Here is a 21,125-nt window from a genome sequence, read left to right as displayed (position 1 = left end):
TCTGCAGGGGTTAATAGCCGTCCAAAAGCAACCCCACCTTTTACCATAAAAGGTCAGACTGTCTATTATGCAAGGCATGGAGTTGAGGGAGGGGCACAGAGGTTAAAATACCATGCATGGCTAAGGTGGCATTAATGACCACGTTCACACTCTCGCTTTCTCTCTCCGCCTGCCAGCCGCTCATGCAGGCAGAGGAATGGGGGATTACTGAGCTCACGTCGTGGCCTCAGACCGGTCGTGCACCTGGCCATACAAGGGCCTTGAGGAAGAGAGGATTTCACGTACTGTGTAGACACACACACACACTCGCTCACAATAAGACCAGGGCCACAACAACCATAGAAGGCAGGGGTCTACTGCCAAGGGCCTCTGAGTGTCTGTGTATCCGTACAGTGAGTGTGTGTACTGTACTGGTGCTTCAAGGGTGGCTGAGTGCCCTGTGACTCCCATGGATTACAGGGGGATAATCCACACTCACTCTCTCTCTCTCTCTCTCTCTCTCTCACACAAATCAACACCCAAAGACAATAACTGAGTCTGTAAGCCGTTTTCACCTATAGAGTTTATCCTGTGAAGCACTTTGTAAGACACAGTGAAACCTGCAGATTGGTGCACCAGCTGGACATGTGAGTGAATTTAACCTGTTCCACTCCTTGAGGGCGCCGGCTGTAGCAGGCTCAGGTAGAGCTAGACTTAAGGTACTGGTATCATTTGAAATTAGAAAAAAATCCACTGGTACCAACCATGTCATGCAAGCATGTCGGGAAGAACGCTAAATAACGATACAAAGTTACGCTACATTCTGGCGTGGAAAAAGTGGCATGGGTATTTTCAAAAGGGGCCCTTTGACCTCTGACCTTACGTTATATGAATGAAAAAACATGCAGTTTTTTGCATGCAGTACAAATGTGTTATTTTCACATATTCTAAATGGTGTATTTGAATATTTCTGCATACTGGGGTCCCTAAAAAGTCTTAGAATTGCATAAATTGGGTATCACTGTAAAGCTGAGACTCTTGTGGATCCAATGAGCCCAACTGTATTCATGTGTGATGATGTTAGTCCCCATAGTAACCATTTCATTGTAGTGAGACCATTTTTTAAAAAATGTGACCTCACTGTATAAAATGACCTGTGGTGACCTCTAGGATAATCACAGCTTCATGAAACTTTACAGCCACAAACTAGAGACCTAGAGAATTCAGAGGATGGATGGCTTTCCTAGCTAGATTGACAATAAGGGGGTTTCGGAGCAGTTTACACAACCGAAGTGCTCACCATCTAATCACCGAAAATCGTCAAAAGTTTTTGATACCAAATCACAGCATGGCTTTTTCTATGGTGTTCCTCAAGGTCTTGGTGTCTTAATGTGGTATTTTGGAGGGATTATTGATCATTTTTATCAATTCTCAAGTAGTAAAAAAATTAAAGATTTAGCACCAAAGCCGTGTGACAAATGGTGTCAACCCAAAAGCTGCAACAACTTATGAGACATAATAGAGCATGGGGATGGCCATCATATAATTGCATCATAATGTTCGAAGCCCTTACAATCAAAAAATATTTTAATTAATTAATATTTCCGATTAGAACACAGTGCTGAGCTGCATCTCAAATTAATCTTTTGGTTCCCAGTTTTCAGATGATGTACACCACTTCTATGTGACATCTACTGTTGACTTTTTATCTACCTCTGAACATCCCCTGTCCCCCACCCCTACCTCTCTAAAAACAGGGGGGGGGGGGCAGAATGATATAGTATGTGCATATTTGGACCTAACACGAATGTGGATACAAGTATGGTCTCAATATTCTCATGCTCACAAGAAGCAGGATGTATTAGTTCACATTCTTGTTGCATGAGGTTAGCTAAAGGCTTATTTCTACCAAGTTGGATCCAGAACTAGGAACAGGGTGAGAGGGGTCAGAATGGGGCCAAACAAATATTAAACTATATTTAGCCCTATTTTGCTTGGCTTTATGAGTTTCCAGTTAGCTCGGGGGTAATTCTGGTGTATACTGGATTTTCTAGGCTCAAGGAAGATTTAATCTGTTGCGAGCCAATTCAAAATGAATAGCTACAGTATACCAGTATTATTCCATTTAATGGTTCTCTATGAATAAAGTTAAAATAGTTGCTGAGCAGTTATATTGTTGAGATGTTATGGTATGTACACCTTCGTGTCCTCACTCACCTTGATCCCCTCCTGCTGCACCGGGCCGGGACTCCCCAGAATGTGCAGACAGAGGAGTGGACGTGTCCCTCACTTCTCCCTCTCCAGCTGTGTCCACCACTGTCCACTTCTCATCCACGTCCTCCTCTTCACCTCTGTCCGTTCGCCCACCCTGTTCTCTGCAATTCCTCTCTGCTAACTCGTTTTTCAGGAAGTCTTGAAGGGCGAACTCCTCATCCCAGTCCAAGTCATCTCCAGGCTACAAATGGGAAAGACGAGGTCTCAATAAAAGGAGCGGAAATGTGAGATGCACAAAAACCTGCCAAAGTCTGACTGTAACAAATCCCACTGTGGCAAAATCCAACGATTACAAGTGTTTTCTAGAAAAATCACTTATTAACAAAGCTGTCAGCAAAATAAAAATTGAAACAGAGCTCTTAGATTATTTTTTCTTTTTAATACTATTATTTTTGTTGAATAACAAATCCAAGACAAACTTATTTTATTGGTTCTTCCTATACTGAATTATTACTTTAAAGTAACAACTACATTATCCACGTCAGCACCAAGCTCATTGTGTTTTTGCAGTAAAAACAATGGTGCTGTAATGGAAAAATGTTCGAGCGTGTCGGTGCATTTTGTGCGAGGAGCAGTGCGTAGGTGTGTGGTCGCATCTGATTCTGCCTGTGTGTGTGGGTGCACATGTCCACTTCAGCCGCCAACTCGCACTCAACTCTCCTCTAACCAGATACTCCATCTGTCTGAATACAGAATGAGCTCTGTCACTGCTCTCCAAGCAAACCCTCCAGTATCCAATGTTAACACATACAAAACACACGCATGTAAATGATTAAAGCTGAATGTATCCCAAACCCAATATCATGCAACAGTGTAGCTGACACTTGCTCACCTCCCAGACGGTGTACATTGAATATTACGATTAAAATATTACTTCTGAGAATAGTGGAAGCTGCTTCTGTTTATTAAATATAAGTTTATAGATTGAAGCTCCGTGATACAGCCCACACATCCTCTCTGACCTCGTCCTCTAGTGCAGGTGTCTGACATGAGGCCTCTCTGCTGTCCTGAGGTGTCTTTAGCTGCTCCAGCTCCTCACACAGCTGCCGCTTCTGGTTCTCCTGCTCCTGCACCCTGCGTGCAACGACACAAAAACACAAAATCAAAATGTGGAAGAAACACCCGGATTATCAAAGCACTCTAAACTGTCCAGAGAGCTAGAAAAAAAACACATGATCCCAGAAGACAGTACAGTGGACATACTGTACCCAATCCGCAGGCCCATGCAGTGTCCCATTCTGTTGCCCAGGGTGACCAGCGCCAGTTCTCCGACTGGCCCAGTAACGGTTTCTTGACTTCACGGTTTTGTAGAACCAGTCCCAGCCCCGACCCTCTAGTCTCAGAACCTCCAAATGTGTCCTACAACTGAACCCTGATCCTAGCACTCCCTTGAATGCCAGTCTTCCTCTGAACAGTCTGTAGCCCAAACACTCCAAAGTAGGAGGTAGAGCTATACCTACAATGAGCACTCTTCAGTTTTCTTTTCTCCCAAACAATATTAAAGTTCCTGAGTTCACCCTGGCAACTAAGCACCAGTAAATCCAAGATGGACAGCCTGACCTTTTCTCCCTCTCCAGTCTCATACTGTACCACTCCAGCTCCGTTATATATCTGGAGGGGATGTCCGTCTCCATGAACACACGGACAAAACAGACACACACACACAGAATCAGAGTGGAGTCCAGAGTTGGCACAGACTCAGACCTAGTGAGGCGGGCCCTTTGGGGTCACTGAGGTCAAGATGATTGACAGGTCTTTCCCCCACTCAGCACAACTGACTGGCCAACTGAGACAGAGCACTGGAGAGGAGAGACACCCACATTTGCAGGGGTCTGACATTGAGTAGTGTATGAGGGTTGTTTGAGTGGAGTTTTAGTAAGTTTGAGAAATAAGAACTTCTGATAGGCAATGGCAGAAATAACTTCATTGTGTGCATAAAACCCTCGTTATCTCTGCTCAGTAACTTAATAATTAATCGGGACCTGAAGCTCCACAGGCATCCTAACAAGCTTATAGAAAGCGCTGTATTAACATAGGTCAGCTTGACTAACCAGCTAACCTTGATAGCTCATTAAGCCTATACTGATAGATTTAATCAGCTTCTAAGCTTTCTTCCAAATTCTTCAGTGGCGTCAGTATTACCTTACTTAGCCAGAAAATGAATTCCGTAGCTCTGCCTACTAGGGTTTAATTCAACCAATGAGATCACTACTGCACAACTCCTCCTCAAAGAAACATTTTCCTACCTTATAGTCAAGTTGTCTTTAATTAGCCGGCGCAAGATTCACTGCCAAATGCTTCTCTTCCGTTTTCCTCTGCTCTCAAAGTCTCACAACAACATCACTCACTTCAGCAGCTCACACATTTCTGCTTGCCCGCCCACTGATTTTTTAACATCCTTATAGTGCGCAGACAAGAAAGCTTTGCTTACCTGACTGAAAGGTGCAGGATCTCAGTGCGGGACCTCCTCATGTTACTGGCCATTTTGATCAGCTCCTTCTCCAGCGAGTCCGTGTACTGGGCAAGCTGGTCCAGGCTGAGGGCCCAGTCGGCCCTCCTCGCGTCCAGCTCGGCCTGCACCGCCTGTGGGAGGACGAGGCCGAGGGGTCAGCCGTGCGGCCTGGATAGCTAGGTGTCTTTTACGCCTCCAACAATTTCTGACACCTAACTGTGACAAAATCTCTCCATGTCAGCCGGCACACCGAAGAACCAACAGAGGAAAGACCTGTACTGGTACAGCTCTGCTCCACTAATGATTTCTGTCTCATTTGCTATGTTTGCTGCTGTATGGCAGTACGTGGCTAATGAATGCAGAGTGGCAACAATGCAGGAGGAGGAGGGAGGGAGCGGGGGGAGAGAGAAAGAGGGAGAGATACAGAAAGTTGGAGAGAGGGAGGAGGGGAGTGGGTTGTGTTCATGGTACAACACACTGACTAAACAACACTGCTTGGATGGGGCCTGTTGGAGAGTTATATAAGTGAGAGATCTCTAGAGGAGAGATAGTGGGTGGGAAGGAGAGAAAGAGCAGTGATAGAGATATAGAGAAAAAAAAGAGTGCAACAGGTGGAGGGAGAGGAAGATGGAGATCACATTACATAATTTCATGATTCATACATTTTTAAAATAGCACTGAGACGGCCTTTTTCAGCCTGAAATCAACCTATAGGCAAAGATAATAGGAATGCTCACAGACACAAACACCGCAGCCCACTGCAACTTTTCTTAAGCTTACATCGAGTGCCGTAGGTAGGCGGACTCTGACCAAAAAATTCAAACGCATCTGTGAAAGTGTATCTGACCTGGAGACGTGTGTCTGTGTTGCCCGCTGGCTGTGCGTCGCCGTCCAGCAAGCCTCTAGCTGTAGTCAAGACAGAGTTGGTTTCTTCTCTGAAATCCTTTTTCTGAGAGACATAAAGAGGAAGTATGTCATGACTCGTGAGAAAGAAATACTTCAAGAAGGAAAGTCAAGAGTGGAAAGTGTCTTATGCACCACATTAGCAAGAGGTTTACATGCATTCATAAAGCTGTTACATCATATTATTTTAATTATTCTAAGCTCATATGAGAGCCTAAGTATTGTCTAAGCCTGGTATTTATTGAATTTGACTAAAAATTTAAATTAAGCCAAGTCTCAAAAGTTCCACATTATGGTACAAAAAAATAAATAAAAAGCAAAAGGTTTGATAATTCAAGCTGAACTTTTAAAAATGTTTGTCTTTGTTTTTTACATATGCTACAGCTGATGCCATGCCGATCTGTGTCGATTGGAGCAGAGTGACATTTACAGTCATTTGCAAGTCAAACAACTTATATAAAACATTTTATACACGATAACACTGGGACTGTTTTGCAGATGCCGATTGTCCACTGCAGTCACTAAGGTCAACTTTAGTGCAAGTGCAAGTTAACGCTTCACACACACACTTAATCACACATAGTTACCAGTTTATTTAGGAGGTTCTTGAACTCCAGAGCCATGTGTTCGGGGTTGGGTCCCTGCAGCATCAGCAACACTTCCCTGTCCAGCGTCTCATCCAACGGGGAGACGAAGCTCATATTGGTGGACAAATGGTCAGCCTGCAAGAGACAGCAATATATTTACACAAACAAGCAAAAGAGACTTAAAACATTTCAATAAAACAATTATTGCAGAGAGGCTGGACAGTGCAAAGTAGACAACGTGTGAATAACTGCACCTACTGTTCAGACAGTGCTTTGTATTGTGTGAGAAATATTTGAGAACCCCCACAGTTTGTGGAAGAAAAACCTTCAGACTTGCTTGTAGGCATAAAACTTCTCAGAACAGCAGCTGGGATCAGGGGCACTATAAACTGAGATTACATAACACTGCAAAACTAGCGGTGTCTGATGTTTCTATGTAGGGTGCACCCAAGTTTATATGTGCATCAGTTTGGCTGCAACAAGGAAGATGGCAAAGAGATGCAGCCGCCATGAATTCTCTGTCAGGATTAAAAGACCAGAGACTGAAACAGTGTGTGCAGAGAAATGAGAATAAATGACAAAAGGAAAGAAGGTGAATAATAGATATGAGAATGAGAGCAAGAAGGAAAAAGATGCAAAACAGAGATCATGAAAGAAAAGGTGAGCAACTGAAGAAGACAGACGGAGTAATTGAGTGCTGCTGACCTCCAGTGGCGACTGTGCCAGAGCCAGTTCGGTCTGTAGGGATCCTGAGCTGCTCTGGTTCAACCTGTAGGCCGCCGACAGGGACAGACCAGCTCTGTGAGAGACGGGAGGACACGGGTGGAGAGGTTGAGTGCAAACAAGTAACAAACAAAGACGTTAATTAGAAAAGGAGGTAATGGACAAATCTTTTCCAAAGTTACAGAGCAGAACATGCAAATAGTTTATTATAAAGACACAGTTTGAGGCTTAGAGGGTTTCACTTCCATAAATTCATAGTGTGAAAAAAATGAAAGACATCTACTTCACACCCAGGTTATTCTTAGTTCACTTACCCAGACAGGTCTGGGTAAATCATCTGCATCTTGCTCTCCAGCTTGCTCTTGTCTGCCCTCAGCAGCTGGAATCAACAACAGAGAAATCAACATGACTCAGTCCATCCCGTTAGTTATTTTAGTGGTCAACTGTGTTGCCTACCCTTTCTCCAACTGCAACAAAATGTGTCGACTGCAAGACCCATGTGTCGAAGGACAGCAGGTGTTTTATTTCCCACAACCAAAAATGACAATGACGCACATGCTGATAATTGTACCAACACACTGGACACAGCAGAGAAGTGTCTGTGCAGTAGAAGTGGGAACATTTATGTTTTGCCCGTATTAAATCACATTTAGCTTTTAAACATTTTTAGTATTTTACCCAAATATTCATATACAGCTTCATCATTACCTGAAGTTCATGGTTTATATTTCTAATTCTTTTTAAGTGTTATTATTATTATTATGTAATTAAGACTCAAGACATCTGATATGCTTCCTTCTATGACTATTTTTTCAAATATCATTTAACAAGAGGGATGTCCATTGCTGCACACAAGAAAACAGCTAAAAAGTGGTAGAAATAGACCAACTGGTTCATAAGGAGCAGATAAAACGGCCACATTGGCAGGAGGCAAGAGCAAGCAGAGAGATCAGAAACAAGTAAAAGCAGCAAGAGAGCATCTATGAGAAACAAGTGGTGGTTGTTGACTTGTAGAAACTGAAATAATGATGTGATTGAAGTTCAACACACTGACCTCTGTGATGCAGAAGTATTCCTCCACTGTTGACTTCAGCTCATGTATCTGTCTGCTCTTCTGTAAAAGGAGGTAAATGACACAAGACCAGTTGGAGTTTTGTAGACAAGTAGCTTAACAGCGACAGTAAAATAAAACATAAGGCACTGACCTCTAGTATCACAGCTTCCTTTTCACTAACGACGCCATCATAGGAGTGGATTTGCACCTGAGGACAGGGAAAGGGAAGTTGCATAACGTGAAGAAAGCACAGTACAATGGCAGCATGGTCATGGACACAGTAATTCTACTGTAATGTGCCGGAGACAGATTTACAATGTGAAGGTAATTTTGTGAGGAAGGAAAACAGAAATACACTCAAAATATGCCAGAGGGCGAGGGAGAAAGAATAAGAGAAGGACACTGTGTGAGAGGAGTACTGTGAGGCAGAGTAGAGATGTAATAATGCCGCGCAAAATCTAACTAGAAATACCGCCTCGCAGTTGTATGCCCCCGTCAGTCAAGTTGCAGTTCACATTCACGTTTTTCCAGACTCATATAATATATGTACTGAAGACTTGGAAGGAATTTGAAAAAAGGTGTTTTGGCGACAAGTGGCAGAAGTTATCGCTATATTGACATGTATGATTCCAGTGAGAAACATGCGGAGCTCAATATCCAGCAAAACCAATGAGCTTGTGACGGACTACCAAAGGGAACAGGAGGCCTCCTCTCCTGGTTGTCATCCAGGGAGAGGAAGTGAAGACGGGAGAATCATTGGTTTTTGGCCGTCGCATCTTGTTTTTTTGCAACCAGAAGTGACACGAGAGGGTGGAGCTAAGTAAAACCAAACTCTGAAGTTGACACGAGAGAAGGACAAACAATACAACTATAGAACGGCAAGATCTTCACCTTTCCATCGGTGCATTTTCTTACTAACATCTGTGCCAAATGTGTTGCTTTTATCGCAAAATGCTCAATTGTTATGAATATTTCAGCTCAGCTGCTCCACTATTGTAGCCATGACAGTAGACAATGCTTCAAATACGCATGTTGCTGCAAAGAAGATACAAATTCTAAAACGTGGAGGAATAAAAAGGATAATGGACAGACAGTAAAAAGGTACCTGAAGGTCAGTGTTAATGTCACACAGCTCTGTTATTCTCCTCTGAAGCTCGTCCATCTCCATGGTGACCTTGAAGTTCTGGGGAGCCATCAGAGGGGAGTTAGGACAGCTGGTCACATCCTTTTATCGACAAACTTGTAACAATATACTGTCTGTAAGCCATCTATGAATGGGTGAGTACTACTGATTCCCTGTGAAGTCGGGTCATTGATTTTTCTGTCAACAAGTACCTCTTCCTGAAGAGAAGCAATCTTGGCGATGAGACTCTGGTTTTCCCTCTCCTGAAAAGAAGAAAATCAATCAATAGCAACTTTGGAAACGCAGGCTCAGTCCTACATGTTCTGCATTCTGACAGCACGACTTGTACGTTAGAAAGAAAGTCTTAAGATATTGTAAAAATTGTAAACGAATGTTGTTGAAACTGTCTAAACATCGTGTAGGTGAACAAACCCTTGTAACAAAACAACAGACACATGCCATCTGTATGCACTTGCGAGCAGAATGCATTTTTATAGATCCTCTTTGTGCTGCCTGAGTTTGACTGACCACATGTTTGCAGTGTGCGGAGGCGCGAGCTCTGCCTTCCTCCGTACAGCTCAGAGTGGCCTTCATGTCCTCCACCTCCTCCTTCAGCATCTTCTCCTTCTGGGCCAGCTGCTGGTTACTGTGCGAGAGGACAAACAGATGGAGGTCAGCAGACCGCAGCGTGCTACATTGAATCCGTGCCGTGTATTTGCGAGTGCACTCTTACACTCTGGCCTGAGTGCGCAGCTCCTCGTTCTCCTCTGCCAGCTTCTGGTTGCTTTCCTCCATGCCCTCCACCACCTGCTTCAGCTTCCTCACCTCCTCCTGGAGCTTCTGGTTGCTCATCTGAAGGTCAGCAACACAATACACCAGCTCTGATGTCTCACTGAGGAGAGGACCACACACACAGGCAGGGGTTAAATTGGGTCAACCGGTGCAGTAGTGGCAAGGAATTTATCTAATCATGTAAGTAAATAAAAACAAAGGGAACAGATAGTAGGCTTTGCTTTATTAGCTAAAACTTGACACACAGTTGTCTTACGCTCATTACTTTGAATAAAAAAAACATTATTGGTGTATTGGTAGAGAAATACAAGGATTATAAGGACAACATAAGCCTTTTTCACCATAGGCTCCAATTACAGCAAGTTTAAAACTGGACCCAGGTAAGATAAGCTGCCATATGGTTCCCTCCTGGAACGGCAAGTCATTGGAAAATGTCACATCTACTGTTTTATATCCATGTATAGGCATATATAGGTGGGGTGTTGTATTGTCATCCTCAGGGACTTCACTGTGCGTCATGGAGGTGAACTTCATTTAAAGGGTCGCTTCACCCAAATTACCAAAAAATAAACCAAAATAAAAATGTAAATGTTCTTGTTTCTCCCTAGTGGTATCTGGCCATTTAGATAGCTAGATTCAATTTGAGATATCCGTCTCTGAAATTGCACCAATTAAAATGAAGATGAATGGAATTTAGTTTGTGGTACCGCATTACAAAAATGACATTTAGAAAACTCAACATCTCTTTCCAGAAACAGTGGCGTTGTTACTCTCGGCAATCCACATCCACAGAATACAATATCTACAGCTTTCATTGGAACTACTTTCTACTGAAGAAATAGTGCTTACGAAAATGCTCGACAGTCACAAATCACAATTTAACCCATTTACGCGTATAGGATAATGCAGCTTGGCTTTATAGATCAAGGGCAGGCGTGGATGGTCACACATACAAATAAATAGGAAGTGTATTGCCTATTATTTACACACACAAATCACTTACAATTCTGCTCTGGATGCCTCCCCTCCAAAGGCCTCCAAGCTCCCTGAGGTCATATTGAGCAACGTGGACCTCCTGGCTAAAAACACAGACCCAAAACACACACAAATGATCAAAGCTCCAGGCGTTATCAAAATCGGATGTTTGTACAAAACAAAGAAATGAAAAGCAAACATTTGAGAGAAACTAAAAACACTCACCAGATAGGCCGTCTCTGAGTTTGACGGAGTCCTGAGTGACGTCATCCGTTAGCTCTTCCCTGAGGTACAACATAACATAAGATAATCCTTTATTAGTCCAACAGCTCAGACATTTGCTATGTTACAGCAACAAATAAGAGTGCAAACAAAAATAGGCATCAGTAAAAAAAAAACAGAACAAGATATAATAAATAGTAAGTTAACAATCAAAATCCAACATCAAAATGTGCAAGATCAATTATTTTCACAATCTTTTCTTAGGATTTGGCAGTCACGCTGCTGTGCGGTTTCTTGTAGACTCCTGAAAACATTCTTGAAATGATTTGTTGAATTTTTGGTGCCTGGCACACTGAGCACGAAGAACAGTCAGCTCTCTGCTCACTCTGAAACTCTTCCTCTAAGTGATGTACAAACAAACCTTGGCCGTACCGCAGAGAGCTCACTGGCTGGTGCACAGTCCTTACTCATTTCACAGTTAGCGTGTGGTCAGCAGCCACTTAATATATATGTATATATAAGCATGCCCACTGTTGACGCAGGGATCCTTTGGTCTAGTCAGTAACAAGATGAATCATCACCAAAATAGCACCTCTACGCAGCAGTTACAGCCCTTCAAAAGTATGAAGTCTTGAGCTTTACAGCCCACACATCAGGCCAATGGCTAAGATACATCATCTCACTCAGGCTTGTCAAAATGCGACCACTTGCATAAGACATAAATGAATATAGTGTATATATTATACATATATAATATCAAATATTTTGACTTTCAATTTTAATCCACCATCCAAGTCGTGTCAAACTACACCAGAGATGTCAAATGCACATTTCTTATAGATCTGACCTCTGAGACAAACGTCATCCTGTTAAACGGAGATGCACACAGCTGAAGCTACGGGGGAAACATTCCCACCAGTAATCGCTCCTCTGATGCATAACCCGCCTACACAATATCTACTTGCATAACTCAAACAGACTATATGTGTCTCTTCCCTGAAAAGCTAAAAAGAAAGCACAGGACTGCTGAAGATGGTGCAAGCTGTAATTTAGTCATAGGGCAATCTTGACACAAAAAAAAAAAGACCGTAAGAAAACATTTGTCAAAAACACAAAATGGAAAACATGAATCTGGTCATGATTGCACGTTAAGGTGCAAAAAAAAAGGCATCTAACCTTTTGTTCCCCACTCACTTTTACAAACCAATAACAGCACTTTCCATGGCTCCTCCGATAAACTCTTCACCTCTGAAACTGTGCCAGTTCTCACACTTTTAAGTTACTAAAGGTCATCTTCAACTGTCACACCTACAATTTAAAGTAGATACTCTACCAAGACAAAAACCTGAGCAGTAGAAAGCTTATATTTTATCCAACAATTAATCTACAATTCTGTATGGACAGCCAAAAAGAGATTTAAAATTCTCTCTTCCATCCACAAAGGAAGGTCACAGCATGTAGTATGGCTATAGAACAGCATGTAGGATGGACTGAGTATCTTGCTAAAGGCCACTTCAGCTGGATGAATACTTGCTAACAAACTCACATCACCCTGCAAATCCCCATTTCTTAAAAAAGGATGATGTGCATAAGGTATCAAAGTTTTGGAATAAAGCCCTTAATTCACAACGTCTGCTTTTCAGTACCCGTTGTTGCGGCAGTCATCGATCCACTCCTTCATGACGGCGTGGTACGTATCCAGGTCAATGGAGACGTCTTTGTTTTCTGGATCGAGCATGTTGCAAAGGTCATCCAGCCCGCTGTCTTCTGAGCTGCGACTGGTGGTGTGCCGCAGGTAGTCCACGATGTGAGACACATACACTTTACCTGGAAGACGACAGAGAAAAATCAAGAAAAAATCGTTGGATACTTTTACCCCCGTTAATATATAACTCACTTCTTCCTCAATCTTTTTGTCTATGTTCAGTTATAGCTGAAGGCAGCAAAAGCAGTAACCATAGCGACAGCAAAAATCACGATTAACTTTTTGTTTTTTGCAGTTGAAATCACACATTTCTCAATGCTGACTTCACTTTTTTTTTAAAAAAGCTCTTCAGCCTTCACATAGTTATCACAACAGTAGTCTTAACTGTGGAGCAGTATTCTTCTACTGACAAAAAACTGCTTTCAATGACCACATCTTTCAAAATTCATAAATAATTTCTCACTTAAACTCGACCACTGGCAATGCTCCATGTACTCCATCTTCTGCTATTTTCACAGATTTACATAAAGTACTGTTCCCCAAAACTGTTAAATGTCAAACAACATAACACAAAGCTGAATTAGACAGAAATTTGCAATAATTCCACAGCAATAGAGTAATTAAACGCATTAAAGTTAAATCAGACCAATCACTGCTGAATCCCATTTTAACTGAAGATGTCCTACACAATTGTTTTGTTTAATTCTATTTTTCAATTTCAATAAAACATAGCCTATATGAAAAAAGCGATATTAAAATAATAAATAAAATATTATTAAATAATAAACAAATAATAGTTAGAGATAATACACTCAAGCACAAACCTATAAAGTAGGCCATCACACGTTTTATGAATTTTAAAGTAAATTCTTCTTTGGAGTTATTCAGGCACAGCTTGTACATAACAAATGCAGTCGCAATGGCATAATGGTCCAAAAGAAAAAGAAAATGTATGTATTAGTAGAAGTATTATTTGTAGTTTAACAAGTTATTTAGTGTCAGCTATAAAACAGACCCTCAGTGCAATTTGAAACCTTTATAATTTCTCTGTTGTTGCTCTGAACCAATACAATTGACACTGAAAAACTGCAAGCTACGGTACACTACTACTGTTGATGCTTTATATTACTGAGCATGTTTCTCACCCTCACTTGGTTTGGATGCATATAAAACCTAGAAACATGAATAAATGCTAGTACTTTTCAGTTTAAATGATCTCATTATCCCCAATATTCTTGAGTCACTTTTATAAATATAATTTTTGAATAACAAAAACATAGGCTATCATCGTAAATTTCCTTAATTCTGAAGCAACGAGCACTATCTTTTGTTTTCATGTAAACAGATGATGCAACAAATAAATTATTTTTACATAAAAATAGACCCAAAGAACTGAGGTAGATAGAAAGAAGCAAAAAATAGATGTATTCCTTGAACAGCACAAACAACAGAAGAGACTGCAGCTTAGGATGCCATCAGAAGCAGAGATGAAGGGAAAACAAAAATCTTCCTGAAAATCCTGAGAAATCAGGCGTCCTGCGTTCTTCTTTAGAGATATACTTATAGCATTTTGCATAACCCTGCTGCATGTTGAGTAAACACTCTGAACTGATGAGAAAACTTAATAAATGGAGGGATTGTGTTGCCAATGCTAGGAGGCACAAGAGGAAGACAGACAAAGCTGATACTGAGTGTTTTTCGAGCCGTGGGAATTACTTCTGCCTTCTACACAGATAAAAACACACTAATATTATACTCGTATAATTTGTCATTTGGCTGCCGATATTCAGCTTGCTGGAAGACTAAAAAGCGTGACCCAACCTTTGATGACCGTTTTGCGTGGGCATACCTCGGCGCTGGGTGTCACAGGCGTGGAAGATGGTATCGAGAAGATTCTCCTCGCAGATTAGGCTGATTTCTGCCATGTTCTCCTTCCTGTTTTCAGAGGCCACTGAGGATCCTGAGCATGAATATGCAACACAAACACACCAAACAGAGTGAATTGAGTTGCATAGCAAAGCAAGCACATGATACGATTTTACGTTTTTTTTATTAACCCTTGTTCTTCCCACTCTGTGCTAGGGATGTAAGAAAAAAATGTATACACTTGAGTATCGTGATATGTTTTGTGATACTTTATCAATTTCTCAAAAACACTTGATTTTTAATTAATAGTTTACATGAAAAGATTTGTGGCAGACAGTGGCTGGATTAAACAAAAAGTATGATGTTGGATGTTATAGGGATTTTATTGCATTAAAAAAGTAAACTTTTTTTAAGGTTGTGAAAGTAATCCGCAAATTGTGAAAACTTGTAAAATCTTTTGCGAGACTCGCTGCCTGACGACCTATCGCAACCTTAACCATTCAAGGTCAATGCCTAACCTTAAAAAGGGACTGTTTTTAACTTCTTACACGTATAAATCAATCCGGGTTGGTGTCCCATGCGCGCTCCCGTGTGGCTACGCTGTTCAGACTCAGACTCCAACACAAACTACACGGAAGCACCAAAACTGCAAAGTTATACCTAGTGAAGCCCGTCTTGCAAAACAGTGTTGGCCGCGGTCGGAGGACGCGGGGGGAGACCGTAGTCTCTGGAGTCTCTGCTCCTCTGCCTGCCTTCACTCACAGCTCGCTCCACCTCACGTGCATGCGCGCATACTACACACTGAAGAAGAGTTAGTTTAGCTCTGAGAATATCTAGTGAATGTACAGTGGACGTTTGTGCAGAAATAAATGCTGCAGCTCCTCCAAACCAACAGAGGTTTCCTGTGTCTTGTGAAGTGACGGGGCTCCGCAGCGAGTTACTTTATCGTCTCCGACCAAAACTCCGGTGTCTCCCCTGTTCCCTCCGGCCGCGGTCGGGAGGCTGAAGCAGGAAAAGCCAACACTAGGATCAGCAGTGATTCATGAAGAGACCTTCGTCTGGTCAGCTAACATTACTGCCAAGCAGGTAAAATATAGAGTGATATTGTGGTTTTAGCTGACGTGTGTCGCCTCACTGTTTTGACGGATGACGAAGTTTAGATCATTTTGTTTCACAAATAAATCTTAACCCAAGGTCACATATAAGCTTTTTCCATTGCTTTCAACTGCATCTCACACTCCTTCTCAGTGCTCAGCAAACAGAAAAACTTCATCTGTTGATGAAGACCAGGAGATGTGGCTGAAAGCTCTCGAAGAAAGCTTGCAAGTTAAATTTTTGTCAAACCACGGGTTTGACCTTTCAAAGGTCAAGAATTAAGTTTCATGCTTAATCTGTTGCGGTCTACAACAACCCGCACATCCCACTCCTCCCTACCTCCATCTCCCATAGACAGTCTCTTCACAACCAGAGCTGGGTAGGGCAGCTCACACTCCGATGAGTTCCCCATGTCCCCTGAGCAGAAGTTGAGGTTGTAGGAGAGGGTGCTCATGTTTGGGGTGAACGTACGACTCAGAGGCGGGCTCCTGCTCGACCTCTCGCTCTCGGGCTGCACCGATTGGGGTCCTCGAGTGAACGTAAAGTAAGGGGTGTCTTTGGACTGGCCTGTGGGCGTCGAACAATACCCTTGCCATGTCTTGACTTGTCTTAAATCACTCCCATCGGCACCTCTCCTCTCACCAAGAGTGCTAGTGATAGTGTATGTGATGTTAGTTGGCGTGGAGGGGATGCACGATGGCCTGGAGGGGATGCACGATGGACGCACGGAGGGACCCAGGTCTCTCCGCTGGGAGGCCGCTGACCCCATCCCTCTGTCCTTTCCCCTCTCGCCCTCGTCTCTGTGCAGGGTCCCTTTCTTCAGGATGGTTTCCAGGTTGTGCCTGAGGCCACTCTGCGGGCTGTCGTAGTTGCTGGAGGAGAGTTTGGGAATCTGGAAAGGCGAATTGGGCTCTCGGTCACCGCGCCACTGGATGGTCTGCAGTTTGCGGCAGATGCTGTCCACGGGGTTGTGGCGACGATTGGGCTGCGGCGTGTAGCAGTCCATGCTGCTGACGGCAGGGCTGCAGTGCTGGCTTCCTGGCTAGAGGAGAGGCTGAAGTCTAGGGAGAGAGAAGCAGAAAATATTTCATTTAATTAAGATAAGAGATAAGATAAGATATTCCTTTATTAGTTTCGCAGTGGGGAAATTTGCAGTGTACAGCAGCAAAAGAGCTAAACAAAGTGTAACAAAATATGAACCATTTAAAAAGAAGGACGTATAAAAATAGGAGCAGTATATACAGTATTGCACTGCACAAGTGGAAAATGATATTGCACAGTGAGAATGACTGAAATTCCACCTGAAAATATCAGGTTATTGTCAGGATATGAACATGGATATAAAAATGTCTTTATTTATTTATTTATTTGAAGGTCTACATGCCAGATATAAAATTAGGGTGTCGGAATAATAAATCATAGTATTATTATGCTTTATTTTGTTGCGTTAAAAGTAGTCAGATTTTAAAAAAACTAAAAATTTAATTTTTTTTAAAAATTGCAGTTTGTTTTCTTGCTAGATTTATACTTACCTTTTCAGTTTACTATCAAACAAGACCAAAAACTGTGTCAAAATATGAACCATTTAAATAGAAGGAAGTATAAAAATAGGAGCAGTATATACAGTATTGACAATAAAAAGACTATTAACAAAATTGCACAAGTGGAAAATGATATAATTAATTAATAATTTCATGCAAAGTTGGTAAAATGGAGACAAAAGAACATAGAATTATGAAGAAAAAATGTAAATGAGAAAGCCATTGTTATTCTGATGGTGACACTGATGATGTACTGGATAACTGGCACATTAAGTACATAGGGGCTGCTTTCCCTGGTGAAATGAGCAAGTAGAGCTGCAGGGTGGAAATACAATAAATGTCAGGCATGCAGAGAATAATTGGGAATATTTGAGACCAATATGGAGTAAATAATTACATCTTTGGTATGATACAAACCACCCAATGCCAAATGTTATTATTAGTTCCAATATTATGTGTCTATCACAGACAGGAGTTCTTGTTTTACACAAGGAGGAGGAAAGAAAGGACTGAACAAAGGTAGAAGATGGAGAGGAAAGAAAAGAGGGCTAGATGGGGAATCAAATCATCACCTCCCTAAACCACACAAAGCTTAATAAAATGGACTAAACACTAAAATATGGTAGGAGAGTCCAAAGAAGTTATTGCAAACCAGTCCACACAAGGTTTCAGATTTTCAATCGACGTGAAAGCAAAAAAAATTCAAAGCACCAGGTGCACAAACGAGCTAATTAATTAATTAATTAATTAATTAAGAGTTAACTAGCTAGCAAACAAACTTTAAACACGAAAGCATTTATTTCAATAAATATCCACATTTTCTCTAATAATACAACTCCCTGCAGCAGAAATAAAAATTTAATCTAAATATCACAATTAATTTAATCACAGTAAATTTGTAAAAATAAGCTACTCTTTGACAAAATAAAATAAAACATTAAAAGATTTAGAAGCTAAAGCTGGTGTGCAAATGTATCTCCAAACAAACAGAACTTAAAACACTAATAATACAAATAAACACCTTGTGTGCTCTCAAACAGCTTTTGGCTGGCAGAATAAAGATGTTCGTTGTTTTTATTACCTGGTCAGGATGGTAGAAGCAAATATCCTCGAAGGGAAATGTTTGTCTAACCAACTGACATCCACTCAGCTCTGAGCACGAGCACACAGGTAGGTCTACAGCTCACTCAGCAGCTCGAGACAGAAAAGGTAGTGGTGGTGCGTTCAGGGCACAGAAGATAAACCAGCACCTCCTCCCTGAGGCTTGAAGGGGACACAGCACCCAAATAAAATAAACCAAGGAGACAACTTCATAGTCCAAGTCCAATAAATGTAACTCCCCAGCTTGCTGGAGAAATTTTGGAAATCTGAATGCAACATCGTTACCATGTATTTTCCCAACTGCCATCAACTGTCTGAGTTGAACACGTGCAATGTAAATGTGCAATTGTCACTTTTGTGTCACTTTTGCAATGTAAATACTGTAAATCTACTGTTACGAATATGTGCAATAATTATATGATGCTGTGCAATAATTATATAATTATCTAACGGACACTTTGTGCAATAATCTGGCAAAACTGTCATCTGGCAAAACTCAAACTCATCAATATACATATTGTATTTTTATATTTTATATTGTATTATCTTTTATATATTTTTTTATATTTATATTGCACCATCTCTTTTTTTATTGTATTATATTTTTTCGCACCTATGGGATTGTCACAATCTAATTTCGTTATACTACACAATGACAATAAAGGGCTTGAATCTTGAATCTTGAATCTCTTTTCTGGGATTGTCCTGTCATTCAAGATTATTGGAGAGAGATTCATGGTGCCTTACAAGATATTTTCAGATGTAATGTTCTCCTGGAGAGTAATACTTTATTTTTTGGACTTATGCCTATGTATGTATGTATGTGTATGTGTATATATGTACAGTATATATATATATATACATATATATTTTCACATTTTGTTATGTTGCAGCTTTATGCTAAAATCAATAAAATTATTATTTTTCCCTCATCAATCTTCACTCAATACACCATAATGACAAAGTGGAAACAGAATTTTAGAAATTTATGCAAATTTATTAAAAAGGAAAAACTGAAATATCACATTTACTTAAATATTCAGACCCTTTACTCAGTACTTAGTTGAAGCATCTTTGGCAGCGATTAGAGCATCGAGTCTTCTTGGGTATGACGCGACAAGCTTTGCACATCTGGATTTGGGGAGTTTCTGACATTCTTCTCTGCAGATCCTCTCAAGCTCTGTCAGGTTGGATGGGGGCCGTCGGTGGACAGCCATTTTCAGGTCGCTCCAGAGATGTTCGATTGGGTTCAAGTTCAAGTCAGGGCTCTGGCTGGGCCACTCAAGGACATTCACAGAGTTGTCCCTAAGCCACTCCTGTGTTATCTTGGCTGTGTGTTTAGGGTCGTTGTCCTGTTGGAAGGTGAACCGTCGGCCCAGTCTGAGGTCCTGAGCGCTATGGACCAGGTTTTCATTAAGAATATCTCTGTACTTTGCTCCGTCCAGCTTTCCCTCAACCCTGACCAGTCGCCCAGTCCCTGCCGCTGAAAAACACCCCCAAAGCATGATGCTGCCACCACCATGCTTCACCGTTGGGATGGTATTGGGCAGGTGATGAGTGGTTCCTGGTTTCCTCCAGACATGACGCTTAGAATTGAGGCCAAACAGTTCAATCATGGTTTCATCAGACCAGAGAATCTTGTTTCTCACAGTCCGAGTGTCTTTTAGGGACTATTTTGCAAACCCCAAGCGGGCTTTCATGTGTCTTTCACTGAGGAGAGGCTTCCGTCTGGCCACTCTGCCATAAAGCCCAGATGGGTGAAGTGTTGCAGTGACGGTTGTCCTACTGGAAGTGTCTCCCATCTCCACACAGGATCTCTGGAGCTCAGCCAGCGTGGCCATCGGGTTCTTGGTCACCTCCCTTACCAAGGCCCTTCTCCCCCGATTGCTCAGTTTGGCCAGGCGGCCAGCTCTAGTGAGAGTCCTGGTTGTTCCAAACTTCTTCCATTTAAGAGTTATGGAGGCCACTGTGCTCTTGGGGACCTTCAATGCAGCAGAATTTTTTGTAGCCTTCTCCAGATCTGTGCCTCGACACAATCCTGTCTCTGAGCTCTGTAGGCAGTTCCTTCGACCTCATGGTTTGGTTTTTGCTCTGATATGCGTTGTCAGCTGTGAGACCTTATATAGACAGGTGTGTGCCTTTCCAAATCATGTCCAATCAATTGAAATTACCACTGGTGGACTCCAGACAAGGTGGAGAAACATCTCAAAGATGATCGAGGGAAATGGGAGGCACCTGAGCTAAATTTCAAGTGTCATAGTAAAGGGTCTGAATACTTGTTTTTATGTGTATAACAAATCTTAAAATACTAGACACTTTAGACAGACATGGTTGGGTGGTGTAAGTATATAGGATCTGTAAATCAATAAAAATATAATAAAAAAAAAAGAAGAAAGTCCAATAAGTTAAAAATAATTTTGTCCCTATGCATAATGCGTCCGACTCCCCACCACACTCACAGACGCTTAAATACATATGTAAACATTTACATTCAAAAACAAATAAAAAAATTCAAAAATAAATAAGTACAAAAATAATTGAATAAATAAATATAAATGCAAAAATTTATTTCAAACTTAATAAAAATAAATACATTCAAAAATAAAAGGGAATATTTAAACAGAATAATAAATAAATAATGGAATTAATACAAAGATAAATAAATAAAGAAGCAAATTAAAACAGAAATATATATATACATATATATATATATATATATATATATATATATAT

The 21,125-nt window shown here is 41.3% G+C and overlaps 1 protein-coding gene across 1 annotated transcript in view; it reads right to left on the bottom strand.

Moving 5' to 3' along the window:
- lrmp (lymphoid-restricted membrane protein) overlaps positions 1-18,531 on the bottom strand; it is a 37,026-nt gene extending 18,495 nt beyond the window's left edge. The window contains exons 1-19 of the mRNA XM_074626343.1: positions 18,373-18,531; positions 16,090-16,811; positions 14,639-14,749; positions 12,731-12,911; positions 11,088-11,146; positions 10,891-10,966; positions 9,829-9,987; positions 9,624-9,741; positions 9,308-9,358; positions 9,078-9,155; positions 8,124-8,180; positions 7,973-8,032; positions 7,233-7,297; positions 6,901-6,994; positions 6,196-6,330; positions 5,553-5,654; positions 4,685-4,836; positions 3,216-3,327; positions 2,197-2,434 (exon numbers count right to left, since the gene is read on the bottom strand). Coding sequence (XP_074482444.1) covers positions 2,197-2,434; positions 3,216-3,327; positions 4,685-4,836; positions 5,553-5,654; positions 6,196-6,330; positions 6,901-6,994; positions 7,233-7,297; positions 7,973-8,032; positions 8,124-8,180; positions 9,078-9,155; positions 9,308-9,358; positions 9,624-9,741; positions 9,829-9,987; positions 10,891-10,966; positions 11,088-11,146; positions 12,731-12,911; positions 14,639-14,749; positions 16,090-16,756 — 2,515 coding nt within the window. The 5' untranslated portion in view covers positions 16,757-16,811; positions 18,373-18,531. The remainder of the gene's footprint in view (positions 1-2,196; positions 2,435-3,215; positions 3,328-4,684; positions 4,837-5,552; positions 5,655-6,195; positions 6,331-6,900; positions 6,995-7,232; positions 7,298-7,972; positions 8,033-8,123; positions 8,181-9,077; positions 9,156-9,307; positions 9,359-9,623; positions 9,742-9,828; positions 9,988-10,890; positions 10,967-11,087; positions 11,147-12,730; positions 12,912-14,638; positions 14,750-16,089; positions 16,812-18,372) is intronic.
- Between the last annotated feature and the right edge of the window lie 2,594 nt (positions 18,532-21,125).

The sequence above is a fragment of the Sebastes fasciatus genome, chromosome 23 (assembly GCF_043250625.1).
Source record: "Sebastes fasciatus isolate fSebFas1 chromosome 23, fSebFas1.pri, whole genome shotgun sequence".
Taxonomy (NCBI): domain Eukaryota; kingdom Metazoa; phylum Chordata; class Actinopteri; order Perciformes; family Sebastidae; genus Sebastes; species Sebastes fasciatus.
This window is presented reverse-complemented; position numbering and strand designations above follow the sequence as displayed.